Consider the following 20,000-nt stretch of genomic DNA (forward strand, 5'->3'; position numbering starts at 1 on the left):
AGCCTTATTTGCATTTAATACGAGTGTCAGCTCAGGAAAGAATAAAAACATGTTGCTGGTTCGTAAAGGAACATGTGACACGTCTCGTTCTGAGCCTGATAGTTAATAGAAGTGGTTCCCCTCTGTGGACACAGTATCAGATCTAAAGCACTGACACCGGGTTCTTTATTAAAGAGTAAAATAATCACAGTTAGATATTTTTTCTGTTTTCCACCTTCAGTGCAGCTGTGATGCTGTTTTTCTCACCTGGAATGAGAGAATATCTGGTGTCATCACTTTGATTATTAATCGATTATAACCTGATTAAAACCTGCTGATTGGTTCTGTCTCTCAGCCAGCGCAGAAGATTTCACCTACACGTCTCTGGGAGAGAACATCTTCATCGAGGGGGTGAACGATGCTGAAGACTTTACAAAGACCAGAGAGGCCTTCACACTGCTGGGTGAGCAGAAACATTCACTCCTCACATTCATATTTCATCACTTCAGAGACCAAAACAAACTGATGCACCACTGCAGAGCTTCAGAGAGACGACGGTCGCTCGCTTTTTAAAACACATCAAACACACCGGAGCGAGAACGTCTGAGAACAGCCTCTCGATCCGGTTCTGAGCGGCTCGTTCAGGAGTTCAGAAGGTGAACTGTGAACGCAGACGCTGGTTTTTCCTCACGTCCTGCAGGGAGGAGGAGCTCCTGTTCATTCAACACGATTCTGTTTAGCTCAAATCAGACAACTTTGGACTGTTTTCCCTTAAAACCAAAATCTTGTCCTTTGAAAACTAGAACGCACAGACCGACCTGTTTTTCAACTAGTGATCAGTCTGCCCTTAATTTGTCCACTAATCAATTAATTGTTTGGTCCATAATAAGTCGGAAAATATTGATCAAAGTCCCAGACGACGTCCTCAAATGTCTTGTTTTGTCCAAAATTCAGAGATATTCAGTTTACTGTCAGAGACGAGGGAAGAAACTTTGAGTTTTAATTCATAAAAAAAAAGATTCAAAATGATTAACAGAAGAGTTGGAGATTAATTTAATGGTTCTGCGTGTGGTTCTGCGTGTGTGCGTGTGGTTCTGCGTGCGTGTGTGTGTGGTTCTGCGTGTGTGTGTGTGTGTGTGTGTGGTTCTGCGTGTGTGTGTGGTTCTGCGTGTGTGTGTGTGTGGTTCTGCGTGTGTGTGTGTGTGGTTCTGCGTGTGTGCGTGTGTGTGGTTCTGCGTGTGTGTGTGTGTGTGTGTGGTTCTGCGTGTGTGCGTGTGGTTCTGCGTGCATGTGGTTCTGCGTGCGTGTGTGTGTGGTTCTGCGTGTGTGTGTGGTTCTGCGTGCGTGTGCGTGTGGTTCTGCGTGTGGTTCTGCGTGTGGTTCTGCGTGTGGTTCTGCGTGCGTGTGGTTCTTAGGTATAAAGGACAGCAGTCAGATCAGCATCTTCAAAGTCGTCGCCTCCATTCTTCATCTGGGAAACATCGAGATCTGTTCGGAGCGAGACGGAGAGTCCTGTCACATCTCGGTACGTCACCATGGCAACAGCCGCTGACGATGACGATGATGATGACGATGACGATGACGAGCAGCTCAGAGGGAGTGTGTGTCAGTGTGTCTCACAGGTGAAGCTGTGTGTGTTTCAGAGGGACGACCCTCACCTGCAGCACTTCTGCAGGCTGCTGGGGGTGGAGCTGAAGCAGATGGAGCACTGGCTCTGTCACAGGAAGCTCGCCACGGCGGCCGAGACGTACGTCAAGAACATGTCCAGCAAACAGGCCAGCAACGCCCGCGACGCGCTCGCCAAACACATCTACGCCCGCATGTTCGACTGGATCGTGGAGCACATCAACATGGCGCTGCAGACGGCGTCCAAACAGCACTCGTTCATCGGAGTCCTGGACATCTACGGGTGAGACGGACGCATCACACGTCCACACGTCCAAACATGGTTGGACCTATTTTTCAACTAGTGATCAATCTGCCAATAATTTTTCCATTGATCGATTAGTTGTTTGGTCCACAAAATGTCATCCTCGATAAGACGACGTCCTCAAATTTAACAATCAATTAATCGATTAATCAAACTTACAAAGTCTTTAGTTTTATTTCCACGGCAACATGTTCCACGTTCTCTGCCTGCGTTACACACACCCCAAAACAGTTCTACTGAGAACCCAACATAAACAGTTCTATCTAGAACCATCTGTGAAAGGTTTCACTTCTGTGGGAGGTTCTACAGAGAACACTTTTATGGTGCAATGGTTCTATCTAGAACCCTCTCTGGAGGTTCTATCCAGAATCTTTCCACCTTTCTAATTTTGATTAATTGTTATCATCAATAACATGTCGACTGTCGTCCTTCTAAATCAAAGATCAATAAGAAATTATGGATTAAAAATGTGTGTTTTGATTCACATTGAGACTCTGAGACTTTAAAAATAAAATGTCTGCTCACTACGACGACGCTGTGAAATGAAAACAGATAAATCAATAAATCAATAAATGTTTGTGGTGTGTTTAATGTCTGCAGCTTTGAGACGTTCGAGGTCAACAGTTTTGAACAGTTCTGTATCAACTACGCCAACGAGAAACTTCAGCAGCAGTTCAACTCTGTGAGTTTAAACACCTTCATCGATCGTCTGATCACTTTATCTGTCCATCATGTCCTCCACCAATCAATCACTTTATCTGTCCATCGTGTCCTCCACCAATCAATCACTTTATCTGTCCATCATGTCCTCCACCAATCAATCACTTTATCTGTCCATCATGTCCTCCACCAATCAATCACTTTATCTGTCCATCATGTCCTCCACCAATCAATTACTTTATCTGTCCATCATGTCCTCCACCAATCAATTACTTTATCTGTCCATCATGTCCTCCACCAATCAATCACTTTATCTGTCCATCATGTCCTCCACCAATCAATAACTTCTTTGGTCCATAAAAAGCACAACTAATCAATTATTGAAATGTTTGGTGATTCATTTAATTATTGATTAATAACTGATTAATTGATTAATTCTTACAGCATCAATAGGATGCCAAATGTTGTCTCTCTTTTTTATCTCAAGTCTTTTTCATCTTTTTACATAATTTTTGTCTTGTATTTTTTATTGTGTCTTTTACTTAATGGTCATCTGTCTTTTTTGTTTTGTTAAGACTTTCATGTTCTTTTCATCTTTTCGTCTTTTTCTTTTCATCTTTTCGTCTTTTTTGTTCTTTCATGTTCTTTTCATCTTTTCGTCTTTTTTGTTCTTTCTTGTTCTTTTCATCTCTTCGTCTTTTTTGTTCTTTCTTGTTCTTTTCATCTTTTCGTCTTGTTCTTTTCATCTTTTCGTCTTTTTTGTTCTTTCTTGTTCTTTTCATCTTTTCATCTTGTTCTTTTCATCTTTTCGTCTTTTTTGTTCTTTCTTGTTCTTTTCATCTTTTTGTCTTTTTTGTTCTTTTTTGTTCTTTTCATCTCTTCGTCTTTTTTGTTCTTTCTTGTTCTTTTCATCTCTTTATGTTGTTTATGTTGTTTGTTTTGTTCCGTCTGTAACATTTATTGTTTTCCTCTTACATCTTTTTCTTGTTCTCTCTGTCTTTTTCGAAACATTGACTTGATAATCAGAGCGGTTGATTGATTGAATAATGTATTGATGATTGATGAGTGGCTGCAGTTCCGGTGTTGACCAGCAGGCTGTGCTGTGTTTCCTGTCAGCATGTGTTTAAGTTGGAGCAGGAGGAGTACATGAAGGAGCAGATCCCCTGGACTCTGATCGACTTCTACGACAACCAGCCCTGCATCGACCTGATCGAGGCTCGACTCGGCATCCTCGACCTGCTCGATGAGGAGTGCAAGGTGACGACCGCCGCATCTCATTGGCTGCAGAGAATTCTCTCATGTGATTGGTTGATTGTTTCAAGCACTGAAAATGGAGGTTTGTAGTTCTGATCAGTGTTTGAATCATCAGCTCTGATGTCAAAACACACTTTTCATCCAGTGACAATAAGACAGAAAAGACGACTGACTGGTGGATCCATCAGAGGACATCACACAGGACAGACGGGACGAGACGGAGACAAAGGAAAAGATGTAACAATACAAAAACTATGTATGACATAACAAGACAAAACCGATTTAATATGGAGGACAAAAGGTTCAGTCGTCTTTACACAGAGACAGTCAGTAGAAATGTCCTTCAGAGGACGACTTTATACTCTGAGGACTGTTTCACTTTTACTGCAGTAAACAAGTTGAATCAGTACTTCTACTTTTACTTGTACTGCAGTAAAGACTGAGAGGACTGTTGGACTCAGACTCAGAACAGAAGCTGTAAAATCATCAAGTCGTAAAGAAACAAAAACGGTTGAATAAAAAGAAAGAAACAGCTGGACGGTTCTAAACAGTTCTAAACGGTTCTAAACAGTTCTAAACAGTTCTCAACGGTTCTAAACAGTTCTAAACAGTTCTCAACGGTTCTAAACAGTTCTCAACGGTTCTAAACAGTTCTCAACGGTTCTAAACGGTTCTCAACGGTTCTAAACGGTTCTAAACAGTTCTCAACGGTTCTAAACGGTTCTAAACAGTTCTAAACGGTTCAGACTCCGATCGAAGCAGAAAAACTCTCTGATGACAGGATGTTTAAAGACGGACTCAGCTGACCTGATGTTCTCTGACACAGAACGTTCTGTCCCCTTTAGTTTTCAGCCAAGTCGCTGGAACAGATCAGTGATGTAGACCACCTGATGTTCAGAGTGAAGAACCAACAGGTTCTGGGTGGAGAAGGTTCTGTCTGTTCCTCTAACTGATGTGGATGTTTATCAGAGTTAATCTGATGATTTATTCATCCTCTCCTTCTCTCCTTCTCTCCTTCTCTCCTTCTCTCCCTCACTCCCTCTCTCCTTCTCTCCTTCTCTCCCTCTCTCCCTCTCTCCTTCTCTCCTTCTCTCCTTCTCTCCCTCTCTCCCTCTCTCCCTCTCTCCTTCTCTCCTTCTCTCCTTCTCTCCCTCTCTCCCTCTCTCCCTCTCTCCTTCTCTCCTTCTCTCCCTCTCTCCCTCTCTCCTTCTCTCCTTCTCTCCCTCTCTCCTTCTCTCCTTCTCTCCCTCACTCCCTCTCTCCCTCTGTCCTTCTCTCCCTCTCTCCTTCTCCCCTCCTCTCCCTCTCTCCCTCTCTCCCTCTCTCCTTCTCTCCCTCTCTCCTTCTCTCCTTCTCTCCCTCTCTCCCTCTCTCCTTCTCTCCCTCTCTCCTTCTCTCCCTCTCTCCCTCTCTCCTTCTCTCCTTCTCTCCCTCTCTTTCTCTCCCTCTCTCCTTCTCTCCTTCTCTCCCTCTCTCCCTCTCTCCTTCTCTCCTTCTCTCCCTCTCCCTCTCTCCCTCTCTCCTTCTCTCCCTCTCTTTCTCTCCCTCTCTCCTTCTCTCCTTCTCTCCCTCTCTCCCTCTCTCCTTCTCTCCTTCTCTCCCTCTCTCCTTCTCTCCTTCTCTCCCTCACTCCCTCTCTCCCTCTGTCCTTCTCTCCCTCTCTCCCTCTCTCCTTCTCCCCTCCTCTCCTTCTCTCCCTCTCTCCCTCTCTCCCTCTCTCCTTCTCCCCTCCTCTCCTTCTCTCCCTCTCTCCCTCTCTCCTTCTCTCCTCCTCTCCTTCTCTCCTTCTCTCCTTCTCTCCCTCTCTCCCTCTCTTTCTCTCCCTCTCTCCCTCTTTCCTTCTCCCCTCCTCTCCTTCTCTCCTTCTCTCCTCCTCTCCTTCTCTCCCTCTCTCCCTCTCTTTCTCTCCCTCTCTCCCTCTCTCCCTCTCTCCTTCTCCCCTCCTCTCCTTCTCTCCTTCTCTCCCTCTCTCCTTCTCTCCTTCTCTCCTTCTCTCCCTCTCTCCCTCCTCTCCTTCTCTCCCTCTCTCCCTCTCTCCCTCTCTCCCTCTCTCCTCCTCTCCCTCTCTCCTTCTCTCCCTCTCTCCCTCTCTCCCTCTCTCCTTCTCCCCTCCTCTCCTTCTCTCCCTCTCTCCTTCTCTCCCTCTCGCCCTCTCTCCTTCTCTCCCTCTCTCCCTCTCTCCCTCTCTCCTTCTCCCCTCCTCTCCTTCTCTCCCTCTCTCCTTCTCTCCCTCTCGCCCTCTCTCCTTCTCTCCCTCTCTGCCTCTCTCCTTCTCCCCTCCTCTCCTTCTCTCCCTCTCTCCCTCTCCCCTCCTCTCCTTCTCTCCTTCTCTCCCTCTCTCCCTCTGTCCTTCTCTCCCTCTCTCCTTCTCCCCTCCTCTCCTTCTCTCCCTCTCTCGTTCTCTCCCTCTCTCCTTCTCTCCTTCTCTCTCCCTCTCCCTCTCTCCCTCTCTCCCTCTCTCCTTCTCCCCTCCTCTCCTTTTCTCCCTCTCTCCTTCTCTCCCTCTCTCCTTCTCTCCTTCTCTCCTTCTCTCCTTCTCTCTCCCTCTCTCCCTCTCTCCCTCTCTCCTTCTCTCCCTCTCTCCCTCTCTCCCTCTCTCCTTTTCTCCCTCTCTCCCTCTCTCCCTCTCCCCTCCTCTCCTTCTCTCCCTCTCTCCCTCTCTCCCTCTCTCCTTTTCTCCCTCTCTCCCTCTCTCCCTCTCCCCTCCTCTCCTTCTCTCCCTCTCTCCCTCTCTCCTTCTCTCCTTCTCTCCTTCTCTCCCTCTCTCCTTCTCTCCTTCTCTCCTTCTCTCCTTCTCTCCTTCTCTCTCCCTCTCTCCCTCTCTCCCTCTCTCCTTCTCTCCCTCTCTCCCTCTCTCCCTCTCTCCTTTTCTCCCTCTCTCCCTCTCTCCCTCTCCCCTCCTCTCCTTCTCTCCCTCTCTCCCTCTCTCCTTCTCTCCTTCTCTCCCTCTCTCCCTCTCTCCCTCTCTCCCTCTCTCCTTCTCTCCCTCTCTCCCTCTCTCCCTCTCTCCTTTTCTCCCTCTCTCCCTCTCTCCCTCTCCCCTCCTCTCCTTCTCTCCCTCTCTCCCTCTCTCCTTCTCTCCTTCCCTCCTTCTCTCCCTCTCCCCTCCTCTCCCTCTCTCCCTCTCTCCCTCTCTCCTTCTCCCCTCCTCTCCTTCTCTCTCCCTCTCCCTCTCTCCCTCTCTCCCTCTCTCCCTCTCTCCTTCTCCCCTCCTCTCCTTCTCTCTCCCTCTCCCTCTCTCCCTCTCTCCCTCTCTCCTTCTCCCCTCCTCTCCTTCTCTCTCCCTCTCCCTCTCTTCCTCTCTCCCTCTCTCCTTCTCCCCTCCTCTCCTTCTCTCCCTCTCTCCCTCTCTCCCTCTCTCCCTCTCCCCTCCTCTCCTTCTCTCCCTCTCTCCCTCTCTCCTTCTCTCCTTCTCTCCTTCTCTCCCTCTCTCCTTCTCTCCCTCTCTCCTTCTCTCCTTCTCTCCTTCCCTGTGATCTTTGAAGTCGCTGAACATTTCAGGGATAAATAAATGTGTTATTCAGAACGCAGGTAGCCTGGATACAAGTTTAATGTTCTCCCAGGGTTCTTATATAATCTCCTTCATGTTCCAGGTGCCAAAGGGAACAGATGAGAACTGGGCCCAGAAGCTCTACAAACAGAACTCCAGCAGCGCTCACTTTCAGAAACCTCGTATGTCCAACACCTCCTTCATCATCGTTCACTTCGCTGACAAGGTGAGCAGACGACGGCACAAGAACGAAATGTTGATCACAGCAAAACAAAAACACAAAGATGAGAGTCAAGAACAACACATGAAATGAAGAGAACATGGTGAGATACAAGGTGAAGAATAAACACTGCGGTGGAAACACACCGAGTTCCTCCAGAGGTTCCTGTTCCCCAGGGAACGTTCCTGCGCTGTGCTCTTCAGTCTGCTGCAGAACATTTAGCTCTGATAACTCAGTGACTCTTCACAGGAAGTCAGATCATATTTAGTGAGAATATTTGTCTCCTGAGGACAGATGTGTCTGATGTCCTCAGGACGTCCGTCTTCACTTAAAGAAGGACACAGTGTCCTGATGTTCAGTCTGCAGATTAGATGTCTGAGAGAACAGAGAACACTGCTGAGAACAATCAGTTTTCTGAAGCAGATAGAGAACAGTAGATACAGAACAAACCTCATGTTTCTGTTCTGTTGTTTGTTTTTATCTGTGACCTTAAAATCCTGAAACATTGTTACAGAACAGATCTGTGTTCTCTCTGAGGGAGAACAGATCCATCATGTTCTATGATTTAACATCAACTTCATCAGAACCTGCTCTCAATTAACAACAAAATGTTCTTTATAACTAATGTTTACACAGTCAGGAGAACCCATGATGTTCTGTTCTAAAGCCATCACACCTGCAGGTCCTCACCAGCCAATCACACGAGCTCCTGCCAGGTGAAACAGCCTGTCGGTCTGTGGTTGTGAAGAACAACGTGATGATGTCACGATGATGTCACTGTTTGTTTTTCATTGGCTGTGACATGACGAGCTGGCTGTTCTCTCCACAGGTGGAATATCAGTGTGACGGTTTCCTGGAGAAGAACAGAGACACGGTCTACGAGGAACAGATCAACATCCTGAAGGCCAGTCAGGTGAGAACCACAGGGAACCACAGAGAACCACAGGGAACCACAGAGAACCACAGGGAAACACAGGGAACCACAGAGAACCACAGGGAAACACAGGGAACCACAGAAAACCACAGAGAACCACAGAGAACCACAGGGAACCACAGAGAACCACAGCAGTTATTGTCTCACTGTTCTGTTCCATTCCAATCTGTTCTGTTCTCTTATCATTCTGCAGTGAACATAGTATAAAATATTTAGTTCCATCAGGTGCTGAGTAGAACAGAAGCTCCTGAAGGACAAATGTTGGGATCCACAGTTCTAGATCAGCTGTTGGAGCTTCATAAAAACATCAGAGTGACGACAGTAGAGTTTATCCTCCATCAGTTCCTTCAGAACCAGATTATTAAAGAGATCTGTTCACGTTCCGTCTGATCATCAGGAAGAATACAAACTGTGGACTTGTCCTTTAATGTGACCTTCCTGCTGTTCCACAGATGAAAGAAGAACTCTGATAAACCTCCTGTGGAGGTAATTAAAAGGTTCGGTTCTCATCCTCAGAGCTCCATGTTCTCACGTGATCAGGGTTCTAAATACAGATACAGTTCCTCTCACGTCAGTCTCCTTCATCTCCTGCTAACAAAATGTTCTACAGAAATAACAAAAGGTTCTATATAAATAAAATGTTATTAAAAAAACTAAATGTTCTGATTAAATAACAAAACGTTCTAAATAATTAACAGTGTTGAAATGGAGAACTTTGTTCTCATCATCCTCTTATTGTTTCCTCATTAAATTAAAGTTATAGAACCATCACACTGTTCTATACGTCTAGATAAGAAAACTGAGACAAAACTTTACTGTATAAGAACAGAGTTCTTGAGGAGAACAGCATCAGACCTGCAGGGAACGGTCACCACTGTTCTCACTGCGTCTGCAGATTTTAACCAGTTTTATTAATAATCATTAATAATTAAAGTGTGTGTCGTTCTGGCTGCTGTGATGGTGGAACACGTGTTAAACTACGTTCTGTGGTTCTACTGTGTTAAATAGAACCTCGTGTTCAGTGTCTCATGTGACAGTAGATCATGTAGTTGTTCTGTGGCTGTTCTGGGGTCAGACCATATCAGCACGTCCTCCCGTCTGCTCTCAGTTTCAGCTGGTCGCAGATCTGTTTCATGAGAAGGACGACGTTCCGTCCTCGTCAAAGTCGTCCAGAGTGAACGTCCGAGCCGCCAAGTCCACTCCCAAAGTTCCCAACAAGGAGCACAGGAAGACCGTCGGCCACCAGGTGAGCTCGCCGCCGCCCCCTGCAGGACACGCTAACATCAGCGTGGACGCTCGTGTTGTTCATGTTTCTGTTCTCTGTGTTCTGTTTCAGTTCCGCAACTCTCTTCATCTTCTCATGGAGACTCTGAACGCTACGACGCCTCATTACGTTCGCTGCATCAAACCCAACGACGACAAGGAGGCGTTCTCGTGAGTCCGCTGCTCGTTTCCTGTCTGAACCGAGTCCAGCTTCACTGATCCAGACTGAAACAGACGATCAATATGGAGATGCTTGATTACCCAAAATACAATGAATAAATCATTGAAGTCCAGTCGATCAAATCTAAAAACTGAAACATTAAGTTTCTTTGACAAAACATTATTTTATAACCAGCTAAAAATATGTTTCATATTGTTTTCTAGCTCACTAAAAAGTTCTAAAAAAGGTTCTCGTGTTTGTTAGTTAAAACGTTCCGTTGAATCAGAAAGTTTCCTCATGAAGCTCTGATTTCTCATCAATGAAGAAAACTGTTCAGATCATGATCATGTGATTATTGATCGAGGTCTGAACATGTTTTCTCTTTCATCAGCAGAACAAATATTTTTAGTTCAGAGTGTGGTCCGGATATTATTTGATTGATTGATTGATTGTGGTCCGGATATTATTTAATTGATTGATTGATTGTGGTCTGGATATTATTTGATTGATTGATTGATTGTGGTCCGGATATTATTTAATTGATTGATTGATTGTGGTCTGGATATTATTAGATTGATTGTGCAGCGACAGTCTTGACGTCTATCTGAAATAAACAGGGACGTCTCTGAAAAAGACATCATCTGGATGGCAGCATGTGTCGCGCCAAGACCTGTATGTTCCTTTCAGAACCGATGGGTTCTCACAGATGGTTTCTAAACATTCCACAGTTCTCCTCGTCTGTTGTTGCTGCTGTCCCAACTTGTTTTTTGGACGTGTGGCATCAGATTCATTGATTCGTGTCTTCAGACTGTATGTTCTGGACTGGAGGGTTTGTGTGTGACTGACTGACTGACTGACTGACTGACTGACTGACTGACTGACTGACTGCTCACAGCCAACATGTTTGTGTTCTCACTGACACGTTCTGACGTCTGCAGGATCTGTTCACAGGTTCTTCATTGTTCCTTCAGATAAACAACATGTTCCACTCTGCTGCTAAATTCAATCTGAGGCCAAAGTCACATGTTTGGGGACATTCAGCTCACAGTCAGTCAGTCAGTCAGTCAGTCAGTCAGTCAGTCAGTGGACAGACTGGAGCTGAGAGCAGCTCCTTCTGTCTGTGTCTGTGTCTGTCTGTGTCTGTGTGTGTGTGTGTGTCTGTCTGTGTGTGTGTGTGTGTGTGTGTGTGTGTGTGTGCGTGTGTGTGTGTGTGAGAGAGAGAGAGAGAGAGAGATGCCAAAGAAACAGATGAGGTATGAGGAAGAGGAAGAAGAGGAACTGCACTTTGTTTCAGATGTGATGAAGATGATGAAGATGATGATGAAGGTGTCTCCTGTCTCTGCAGGTTTGACTCGAGGCGAGCGGTGCAGCAGCTCCGAGCCTGTGGAGTCCTGGAGACCATCAGGATCAGTGCAGCCGGGTATCCGTCCAGGTCTGTCCTCCTCCTCATCCTCACCCTGCTCCTCCCCGTCTTTGTCTTCCTCTTCTTTCATATTCGTTTTTCTTCTTCTTTGTTTTCTGCTTTTTGTTGTTTGTCTTCCTCTGCTGTCTTTGTCTTCTTCGTCTTTTTCTTTTTCTTCCTCCTCCGTGTTTTTTTATTGTTTTCTCTTCATCATCAGCAGCAGCTCTGTCTCTCAGTCTGTCTCTCTGTCTGTCTGTCTGTCTGTCTGTCTGTCTGTCTCTCAGTCTGTCTCTCTGTCTGTCTGTCTCTCAGTCTGTCTGTCTCTCAGTCTGTCTCTCTGTCTGTCTGTCTCTCAGTCTGTCTGTCTCTCTGTCTCTCAGTCTGTCTCTCTGTCTGTCTGTCTGTCTCTCAGTCTGTCTGTCTCTCTGTCTCTCAGTCTGTCTGTCTCTCTGTCTGTCTGTCTCTCAGTCTGTCTGTCTCTCAGTCTGTCTCTTAGTCTGTCTGTCTCTCAGTCTGTCTGTCTGTCTCTCAGTCTGTCTGTCTGTCTGTCTCTCAGTCTGTCTCTCAGTCTGTCTGTCTCTCTCTGTCTCTGTGTGTTTCCTGTTAAGTGTTTCCTCGAGGTCTGACCAGAGGACAGTCAGTCCTTTTAATAAATCTAATAATCTTTGTTGTGGAGACGTTCAGTTTTAGAAGCTGACTGAATGTCCACCCTCGCTGCGAGGACATGTCAGTGTACCAACAAACAACATGTGGACATTTTATTCACCACGTTTCTGAGCTGCTAAACAGAACGAAGGAAAACTTCTGACCCTTGTTATTTTCAGAGTTTCTCAAACTCAGGGTCGAGACACACACGTGGACGCACACGTCCTCTGTCTGTCCTGACCATCATTTCCTTCAGTGCACAAATACACAAATCTTATAAACTGATAAAGTCGAAGTTCTGATTCAACTTCGTCCGATCAAAGAGACAAACTACAGATTCTGAAGAGTAAAAAGTTACGTTGTTTATTCTTTTATTACATCTTTTTTGTCTTGTTACATCCTTTACTTTGTTTTTTGTCGTGACAGAACAACACAAAAATAACCTAACAAGACAAAGAAGACAAAAACAACAGAGAAAATATGAAAGATAAAGATGGAAAAAAACATAACAAGACGAATAAGACAGATGGACAGAACAGGACTTTGTGTCTGTCCTTGATATTTAGTGTGAAATAAATACAAGCTGTGACCCAAGTGTTCTGTTGGTTGTTGTGGGTTCTTGAAGAACACTTCTGGAACACTTTGTGAGGAAACAGAGGAACAATGACAGTAACACCTGTCCTGTGTGTCCTCTGTGTCCTCTGTGTGGTGTCCAGGTGGACGTACCCAGATTTCTTCAGCAGGTATCGAGTCCTGCTCAAGAAGTCGGACATGATGTCAGCAGACAAGAAGCTGGTGTGTAAAAACCTGCTGGAGACTCTGATCAAGGTGAGAAAACTTTATTAACACATCAGGAACAGAACGGAGACAAAAGTCCACGTCTGTCTGTGTTTGTCTTCTGTTTAAAGGGAAAATGAATCCTTTTCATCTGGTACTTTATCCTGAACTGCAGCTTTAATTTCTAATTAAAACACTTTTTGTTCTATATTTATATCCATGTTCTTAATGTTCTGCAATGTTCTCTGCTTCCGATGACATGACCAAATTAAACATTTAACAAAAACATAAGTAACTTTACTTTTTATTACTGTGTGTTTAGAGTAATGTGAGTAATCAAAGCACAGAAGCTCTGTCTTGTTGCAGTTCTTTATAAATCCTGTGGGGGGCGATGTTGTTTAAGAGCAGGCATCAGCTGCATACAGGAGAAGTTAACCTTCTTCTGGCAGAAATCTTTTTATTTTTACCCAAAACATGATTTTTTAATCCGTTGGGAGAAGTTGGCCTTCATGGCTTTCTGCCAGAAAGTCATGTTAAACATACTTCCAGATTATATTTACTGTTTGTTAATGCTGATTTATTAGCATAACATTAGAGTTTCAGTTTAGCCAGTCAGAGTCAATCAGTGCTTTCTGACAGAAAACCATGCTTTTTTTGCACAATATTTTTATTGGGTTTTCGTGTTTTCCATAACAATCATAATACGAACAAACAAAAAAAAATTCTGCTTGGTGGACCTAAAATCAAAGACATTAAATCCATTTCTAAATCCTTATCAAATATTTTTTCCATTTCACATAATACTTCAGACCAATACCTTTATAATTTAAAACATGTCCATAGGCAGAGGGTGAGGGTACCAACCATGTTTTGTTAGGGGAACAAAATAATAGCTTCAGTTGCAATAGCAACATTTCTGACAGAAAGGCTTGAGGGTGAACTTTTCCCAACAGCTCATCAAGTTTACTACATTTGTCTGAAATCCAAAATGTCAAATATGAAATGAAAATGAAATGAAAATGATGTAACAAAACATAAAAGATATCAAGACAAACGAGACAAAAAGATGTGATGAGACAAAACAAGATGAAAAAGACATAACGACACAAAAATGACCTAAAAGACGTCACCACTCCGTCTCTCCATGTCCACCTGCGTACAGCGTCCAGCACGTGTCCAAAGAACAACGACAACCTTTAAAAGATGACATGTAGCTCAACAGATGTCACATCACACTTGATACTACATAGACTTTTAGATCTAGATCTATATATAAACATATAGCTCTGTAGATCTATATATAAACATATAGATCTATAGATGTATGGATATATAAACATATAGATCTGTAGATGTATAGATATATAAACATATAGATCTATAGATCTATATATAAACATATAGATCTATAGATCTATATATAAACATATAGATCTATAGATGTATGGATATATAAACATATAGATCTGTAGATGTATAGATATATAAACATATAGATCTATAGATCTATATATAAACATATAGATCTATAGATGTATAGATATATAAACATATAGATCTATAGATGTATAGATCTATTGGTGTAGATGTTTTTAAAGAAGAATTTGAAAAAGTTGACGACTGTCAGGACATCAAACCTCTGATCTGTTGATCTTCACCACTGAAGACTCAGAGTTCAATAATCCTGTTCTTCCTCTGATCTCTTCAGAATCAAATTCAAGTTGTTTATTTCCCAGTTCAATGCTTTTATTGTGAAGTTGCAGCAGTAGCTTTGTGGTTTGTATGACTGTAGTTCTGTAGACATATAAATATTTTAATCAGAGGTTGTTCTGTGAGCTTCAGCGGGTCAGCTGTGACCCGCGGGTTGGAAGTTCTTTTATTTTTTTAATGCAGATGTTTTGTTGTTGTTTAGTTTGTATTGAGCTCATCGTCAGCATCCTTCTGTCTGTCTGTCAGAGTTCTGACTCCAGTCTTTATGTTCCGTTTGGTGTCTCAGGAGCCGGACATGTTCCAGTTCGGTAAGACAAAGATCTTCTTCCGGGCGGGGCAGGTGGCGTACCTGGAGAAGCTCCGGGCCGATAAGTTCCGCGCGGCCTGCATCATGATCCAGAAGACGGTCCGCGGTTGGCTGCAGAGAGTCCGATACAGAAAGATCCGCAGGTTGGCAATCACCCTGCAGAGATACGGCCGAGGTTACCTGGCCCGCAGGTGAGTCACCAATCACAGACGAGCACAGCTGAAGCTGCTCTGCTTTCTAACCACAGACACAGTTTGTTTGTCCACGTCTCACCTGCAGGGACAGGTAGGACCAGAGGAAGTGAGACGTTTAGACAGAAGCTGTGGTCAATTTAAAGGGAAATTAAAGTCAAGAAACAGGAAGTGTGAACTCAAACCGTTAGAAACTTACTGACAGTAACACGTCACCTGTTTGATTTTTTACTTTAGGCTCCTTAATTAACCCTTATTTATACCAGAGCCTGAATGCTCGATTCTGATTGGCTGCAGGGGTGGCAAAAGTACAGATATTCTTTACTACAGTAGAAGTGAAAAAGTTCAGGCTCCAAAATGTTTTTAATGTCTTATTACGTCCTTTTTGTCTTGACATAAGAACACAACAGTGACAGAACAGAACCAAGACAACATGAAGAGACGTAAAAGATGAAAAAGACAGAAAAACAGAACAAGACAAAACCAACATGACAAAATCTTAAAGAAAAATCTCAATGACAAATAAGATGAAAACAAAGTAAAACCACGTAATAAGATATAAAATACAGAACAAGACAAATAAGATGGAAATGATTTAACAGGACAGAAAAAGACAAATACAGTGTGAGAAAATGAAAACAACGTTAAAGGACAGAACAAGAGACACTGAGCGAAAACAAGACAAAAAACAGGCACAGCAAAATAAAACAATGTCTCGTCTTCTGAATACTGCAGGACGGAGACAGAACACGCGAGGACAGATCTGATGACGTACGACTCGACTGGACAAAAAAGACTTTAACAGCTATGACTTGTGACTGGACCACGTCGATGAACGTTCTCGTTCCATCATGGTTCTCTCTCCTCGGACTAACGAGGCTTCTCTTTGATGTTTGTTCCTCAGACACGCCGAGTTCCTGCGTCTGACTCGAGCCGCCATCGTCTGTCAGAAACAGTATCGTATGGTGAGAGACAGACGGGCGTATCTGAGAGTGAGACAGGCTGTCGTCACCATCCAGGCCTACACCAGAGGGATGTTCACCCGCAGGATCTACTGGGAGGTACGGAGAACAGAACGTCCTCCTTCAGTCTGCTGACGGAACAGCAGCGACATCAACACGAGTCGATCAAACAGAGTTCTGTTCAAAAACTAATCTCAGTTTTAGTAAATCCAAGTTTACTGATGAAAACTTTGTTCCCAAAATTACAATGAACAAAAAAATCCTGTTGTATTGTTTGCTAGTAAAAAAAGAGTAAAAACAACGATATATTAATTATTTACTAATAATACTAATTTAATTATTTATTTACTAGCGAGCTAAAAAAAAAATTAAGAAGCGCTAGAAATAAAAAAAGGTTCTATTATTTGCTAGCTACACTGTTTGGTAGCTGTGTAAAAAGTTTTTTAAAAATCTATGCTAGTTTTTTTTTTTTTTTACTGAGTTATATTGTTTGCTAGTTAGCCACAAAGCTAGTTAGCCTCCTCATGATGGCAGAGAAGCTCTGATTCGTCCTTCAGTTTGTCCGTCAACACGTTATTTTGTTCCTCTGAAAAAGGAGCCGCTTTAAAAGTTCAGCTTCCTCCACTGTCAGTTTAATTTTAACTCTGGATCAGAGGTTAAACTGGAGTTTAAAGTTTTGGTGCAAATTAAATTGAATCTTTAGATTAAGAACTAAATTAAACTTGATTATGATTTTAATTTAAAAGTTAAAAAATTTGGTGCAACATAACTTAAAGTTAAACTTTGATTTAATCAGGTTTAAATATTAAAGGTTGTCAGAGTGTCTCCAGTTTAAGGTGGAATGATTCAGTGTGAGCTCTCCCTCCTGATTATTTAAGGTGGAATGATTCAGTGTGATCTCTCCCTCCTGATTATTTAAGGTGGAATGATTCAGTGTGATCTCTCCCTCCTGATTATTTAAGGTGGAATGATTCAGTGTGATCTCTCCTCTCTGCAGTTCCTCCTGCACCACAAGGCCATGATCATCCAGCGCAGCGTCCGCGGCTGGCTACAGAGGAAGAAGTTCAGACGAGCGCGTGCCGCCGCCATCATCATCCAGTGTGCGTACAGACGCGTCCTCGCCAAACGGCAGCTGAAGCAGCTGAAGATCGAAGCTCGTTCTGCAGAACATCTGAAGAAGCTCAACACAGGGATGGAGAACAAGATCGTCCAGCTGCAGAGGAAGATGGACGATCAGGTGAACACACACACACACACACACACACACACACACCTCATACACACACTCCAAACTGATAATACAATCAATATGAGCTCCTGAGTTATTGATCCTGTAAGATTAAACAGGTCATATTGATCATGTTTCATGTTTGTGGAGTTTGTTGTGTGTGTGTGTGTGTGTGTGTGTGTGTGTGTGTGTGTGTGTGTGTGTGTGTGTGTGTGTGTGTGATTCTGTCCTCAGCCCGTCTCTCACACTGATGGATCAATCACTCTGATCAGTTTCTCTGTTCGTTCAAGATGACACGTTCAAGGACCTCTCATGGTTGTTGGGATTCACAGTGTTTCAAACACCTTGACAAACTTCTTTATTGTCTGATCTGATTTTATAGAAGTTGCTAACCCGTTGCTCCTCTGAACCCGCCTGTAGGGCGGCAAGTCATCGACGACTGCTCGGCTAAAAACAAGACCGTTTCAGGACACGCTTCAAAACCTGACGTCCAGAGAAAAATTAATATGTATTTTATTATTAAGATACCTGACTGCTTGTTATATCCTGCATAAATAACAAAATGTTGTAAATAAGTAACAGAATGTTCAAATCTCGAAGTTTATTGTGTCTTTATTCAGTTTACACAGTCAGGTTCTGTTAGAAAACCATCACACTGTTCTACACGTGACTGAACGACACAAGAACACTTTGTTCCAAACTTTTTAAATCTCTGCTGGTTCCATCTCACAGCTGTAATAAGAATAAGAAGAATGTTAATGATAATAACTCAGAGTGTGTCTGTGTTGTGTGTCTGTGTTGTGTGTCTGTGTTGTGTGTCTGTGTTGTGTGTCTGTGTTGTGTGTGTCTGTGTTGTGTGTTTGTGTTGTGTGTCTGTGTTGTGTGTCTGTGTTGTGTGTCTGTGTTGTGTGTCTGTGTTGTGTGTGTCTGTGTTGTGTGTGTCTGTGTTGTGTGTCTGTGTTGTGTGTCTGTGTTGTGTCTGTGTTGTGTGTTTGTGTTGTGTGTCTGTGTTGTGTGTGTCTGTGTTGTGTGTGTCTGTGTTGTGTGTCTGTGTGTTGTGTGTTTGTGTGTTGTGTGTCTGTGTTGTGTGTCTGTGTTGTGTGTGTCTGTGTTGTGTGTCTGTGCTGTGTGTCTGTGTTGTGTGTCTGTGTTGTGTGTCTGTGTTGTGTGTGTCTGTGTTGTGTGTCTGTGTTGTGTGTCTGTGTTGTGTGTGTCTGTGTTGTGTGTCTGTGTTGTGTGTCTGTGTTGTGTGTGTCTGTGTTGTGTGTCTGTGTTGTGTGTGTCTGTGTTGTGTGTGTCTGTGTTGTGTGTCTGTGTTGTGTGTCTGTGTTGTGTATTTTCAGTCCAAAGAGCTGCGCGGTCAGAACGAGCAGCTGCAGCAGGTGAACGTCTCTCTGGATTCAGAGGTGAGGCGTCTGCAGAAACAGCTGGAGCAGCTGGTCAGTCAGCAGGGAGACGGAGGTCAGCTGACGTCTCTGCAGGAGGAGCTACAGAGGCTGAGGGAGGAGCTGCAGGAGGCCAACGCCCTCAGGAAGAGGCTGGAGGAGGAGCACGGCACCGAGAAGCTCCGCCTCCAACAGGTGAGGATGGGAGACAGAGGAGACAGCAGGGTTACTGTCCTGACGTTGCCATGACGACCTCACAATTATTATGGATCACAGTCAATAAAAGACAGATATCAGTGAACGACTGTGTGTGTGTGTGTGTGTGTGTGTGTGTGTGTGTGTGTGTGTGTGTGTGTGTGTGTGTGTGTGTGTGTTCAGAGGGTGCAGGAGCTGGAGTCGGAGAACTCTCTGTTGAAGAGTGAGAAGGAGGATCTGAACCAGAGGATCCTTCAGCAGAGTTCTGCAGGTGAGACGCTGCGTGGGAACAAACGGACGTTACGTCTTTTTTCATTTTATTATGACTTTTGTTTTCATCTTTTCATGTCTTTTGTATGTGTCTCTGTGTGTGTCTCTGTGTGTGTCTCTGTGTCTCTGTGTGTGTCTCTGTGTCTCTGTGTGTGTCTGTGTGTGTCTCTGTGTGTCTGTGTGTGTCTCTGTGTCTCTGTGTGTGTCTCTGTGTGTGTCTCTGTGTGTGTCTCTGTGTCTCTGTGTGTGTCTCTGTGTCTCTGTGTCTCTGTGTCTCTGTGTGTGTCTCTGTGTCTCTGTGTGTCTCTCTGTGTGTGTCTCTGTGTGTGTCTGTGTGTGTGTCTGTGTGTGTCTGTGTGTCTCTGTGTCTCTGTGTGTCTGTGTGTCTGTGTGTCTCTGTGTGTCTGTGTGTCTGTGTGTGTCTGTGTGTGTCTGTGTGTCTCTGTGTGTCTCTGTGTCTCTGTGTGTCTCTGTGTGTCTTTGTGTGTCTCTGTGTGTGTCTGTGTGTCTCTGTGTGTGTCTGTGTGTGTGTCTCTGTGTCTCTGTGTGTGTCTGTGTGTGTGTCTCTGTGTCTCTGTGTGTGTCTGTGTGTGTCTGTGTGTGTCTGTGTGTCTCTGTGTGTCTGTGTGTGTGTCTGTGTGTCTCTGTGTGTCTCTCTGTGTGTGTCTGTGTCTCTGTGTGTGTCTGTCTGTGTGTCTCTGTGTGTGTGTGTGTCTGTGTGTGTGTCTCTGTGTGTGTCTGTCTGTGTGTCTCTGTGTGTGTGTGTGTCTGTGTGTGTGTCTCTGTGTGTGTCTGTCTGTGTGTCTCTGTGTGTGTGTGTGTCTGTGTGTGTCTCTGTGTGTGTCTGTGTGTCTCTGTGTGTCTCTGTGTCTCTGTGTCTCTGTGTGTCTCTGTGTGTCTTTGTGTGTCTCTGTGTGTGTCTCTGTGTCTGTGTGTCTCTGTGTGTGTCTCTGTGTCTCTGTGTGTGTCTCTGTGTGTCTCTGTGTGTGTCTGTGTGTCTCTGTGTCTCTGTGTGTGTCTCTGTGTGTCTTTGTGTGT

At 44.2% G+C, this 20,000-nt stretch overlaps 1 protein-coding gene across 2 annotated transcripts in view; it reads left to right on the forward strand.

The window, feature by feature from the left end:
* myo5b (myosin VB) overlaps positions 1-20,000 on the forward strand; it is a 47,935-nt gene that overhangs the window by 14,429 nt on the left and 13,506 nt on the right. For both annotated transcript variants that reach the window (XM_084745685.1, XM_084745684.1), the window contains exons 8-23: positions 335-442; positions 1,395-1,504; positions 1,623-1,888; positions 2,510-2,591; positions 3,686-3,826; positions 7,417-7,539; positions 8,363-8,446; positions 9,576-9,713; positions 9,804-9,901; positions 11,236-11,322; positions 12,654-12,765; positions 14,711-14,922; positions 15,827-15,983; positions 16,882-17,121; positions 18,456-18,692; positions 18,876-18,975. In XM_084745685.1, coding sequence (XP_084601811.1) covers positions 335-442; positions 1,395-1,504; positions 1,623-1,888; positions 2,510-2,591; positions 3,686-3,826; positions 7,417-7,539; positions 8,363-8,446; positions 9,576-9,713; positions 9,804-9,901; positions 11,236-11,322; positions 12,654-12,765; positions 14,711-14,922; positions 15,827-15,983; positions 16,882-17,121; positions 18,456-18,692; positions 18,876-18,975 — 2,295 coding nt within the window. The remainder of the gene's footprint in view (positions 1-334; positions 443-1,394; positions 1,505-1,622; positions 1,889-2,509; positions 2,592-3,685; positions 3,827-7,416; positions 7,540-8,362; positions 8,447-9,575; positions 9,714-9,803; positions 9,902-11,235; positions 11,323-12,653; positions 12,766-14,710; positions 14,923-15,826; positions 15,984-16,881; positions 17,122-18,455; positions 18,693-18,875; positions 18,976-20,000) is intronic.

This window comes from Lutjanus erythropterus, chromosome 20 (genome assembly GCF_056507025.1).
Source record: "Lutjanus erythropterus isolate fLutEry1 chromosome 20, fLutEry1.hap2, whole genome shotgun sequence".
Taxonomy (NCBI): domain Eukaryota; kingdom Metazoa; phylum Chordata; class Actinopteri; order Lutjaniformes; family Lutjanidae; genus Lutjanus; species Lutjanus erythropterus.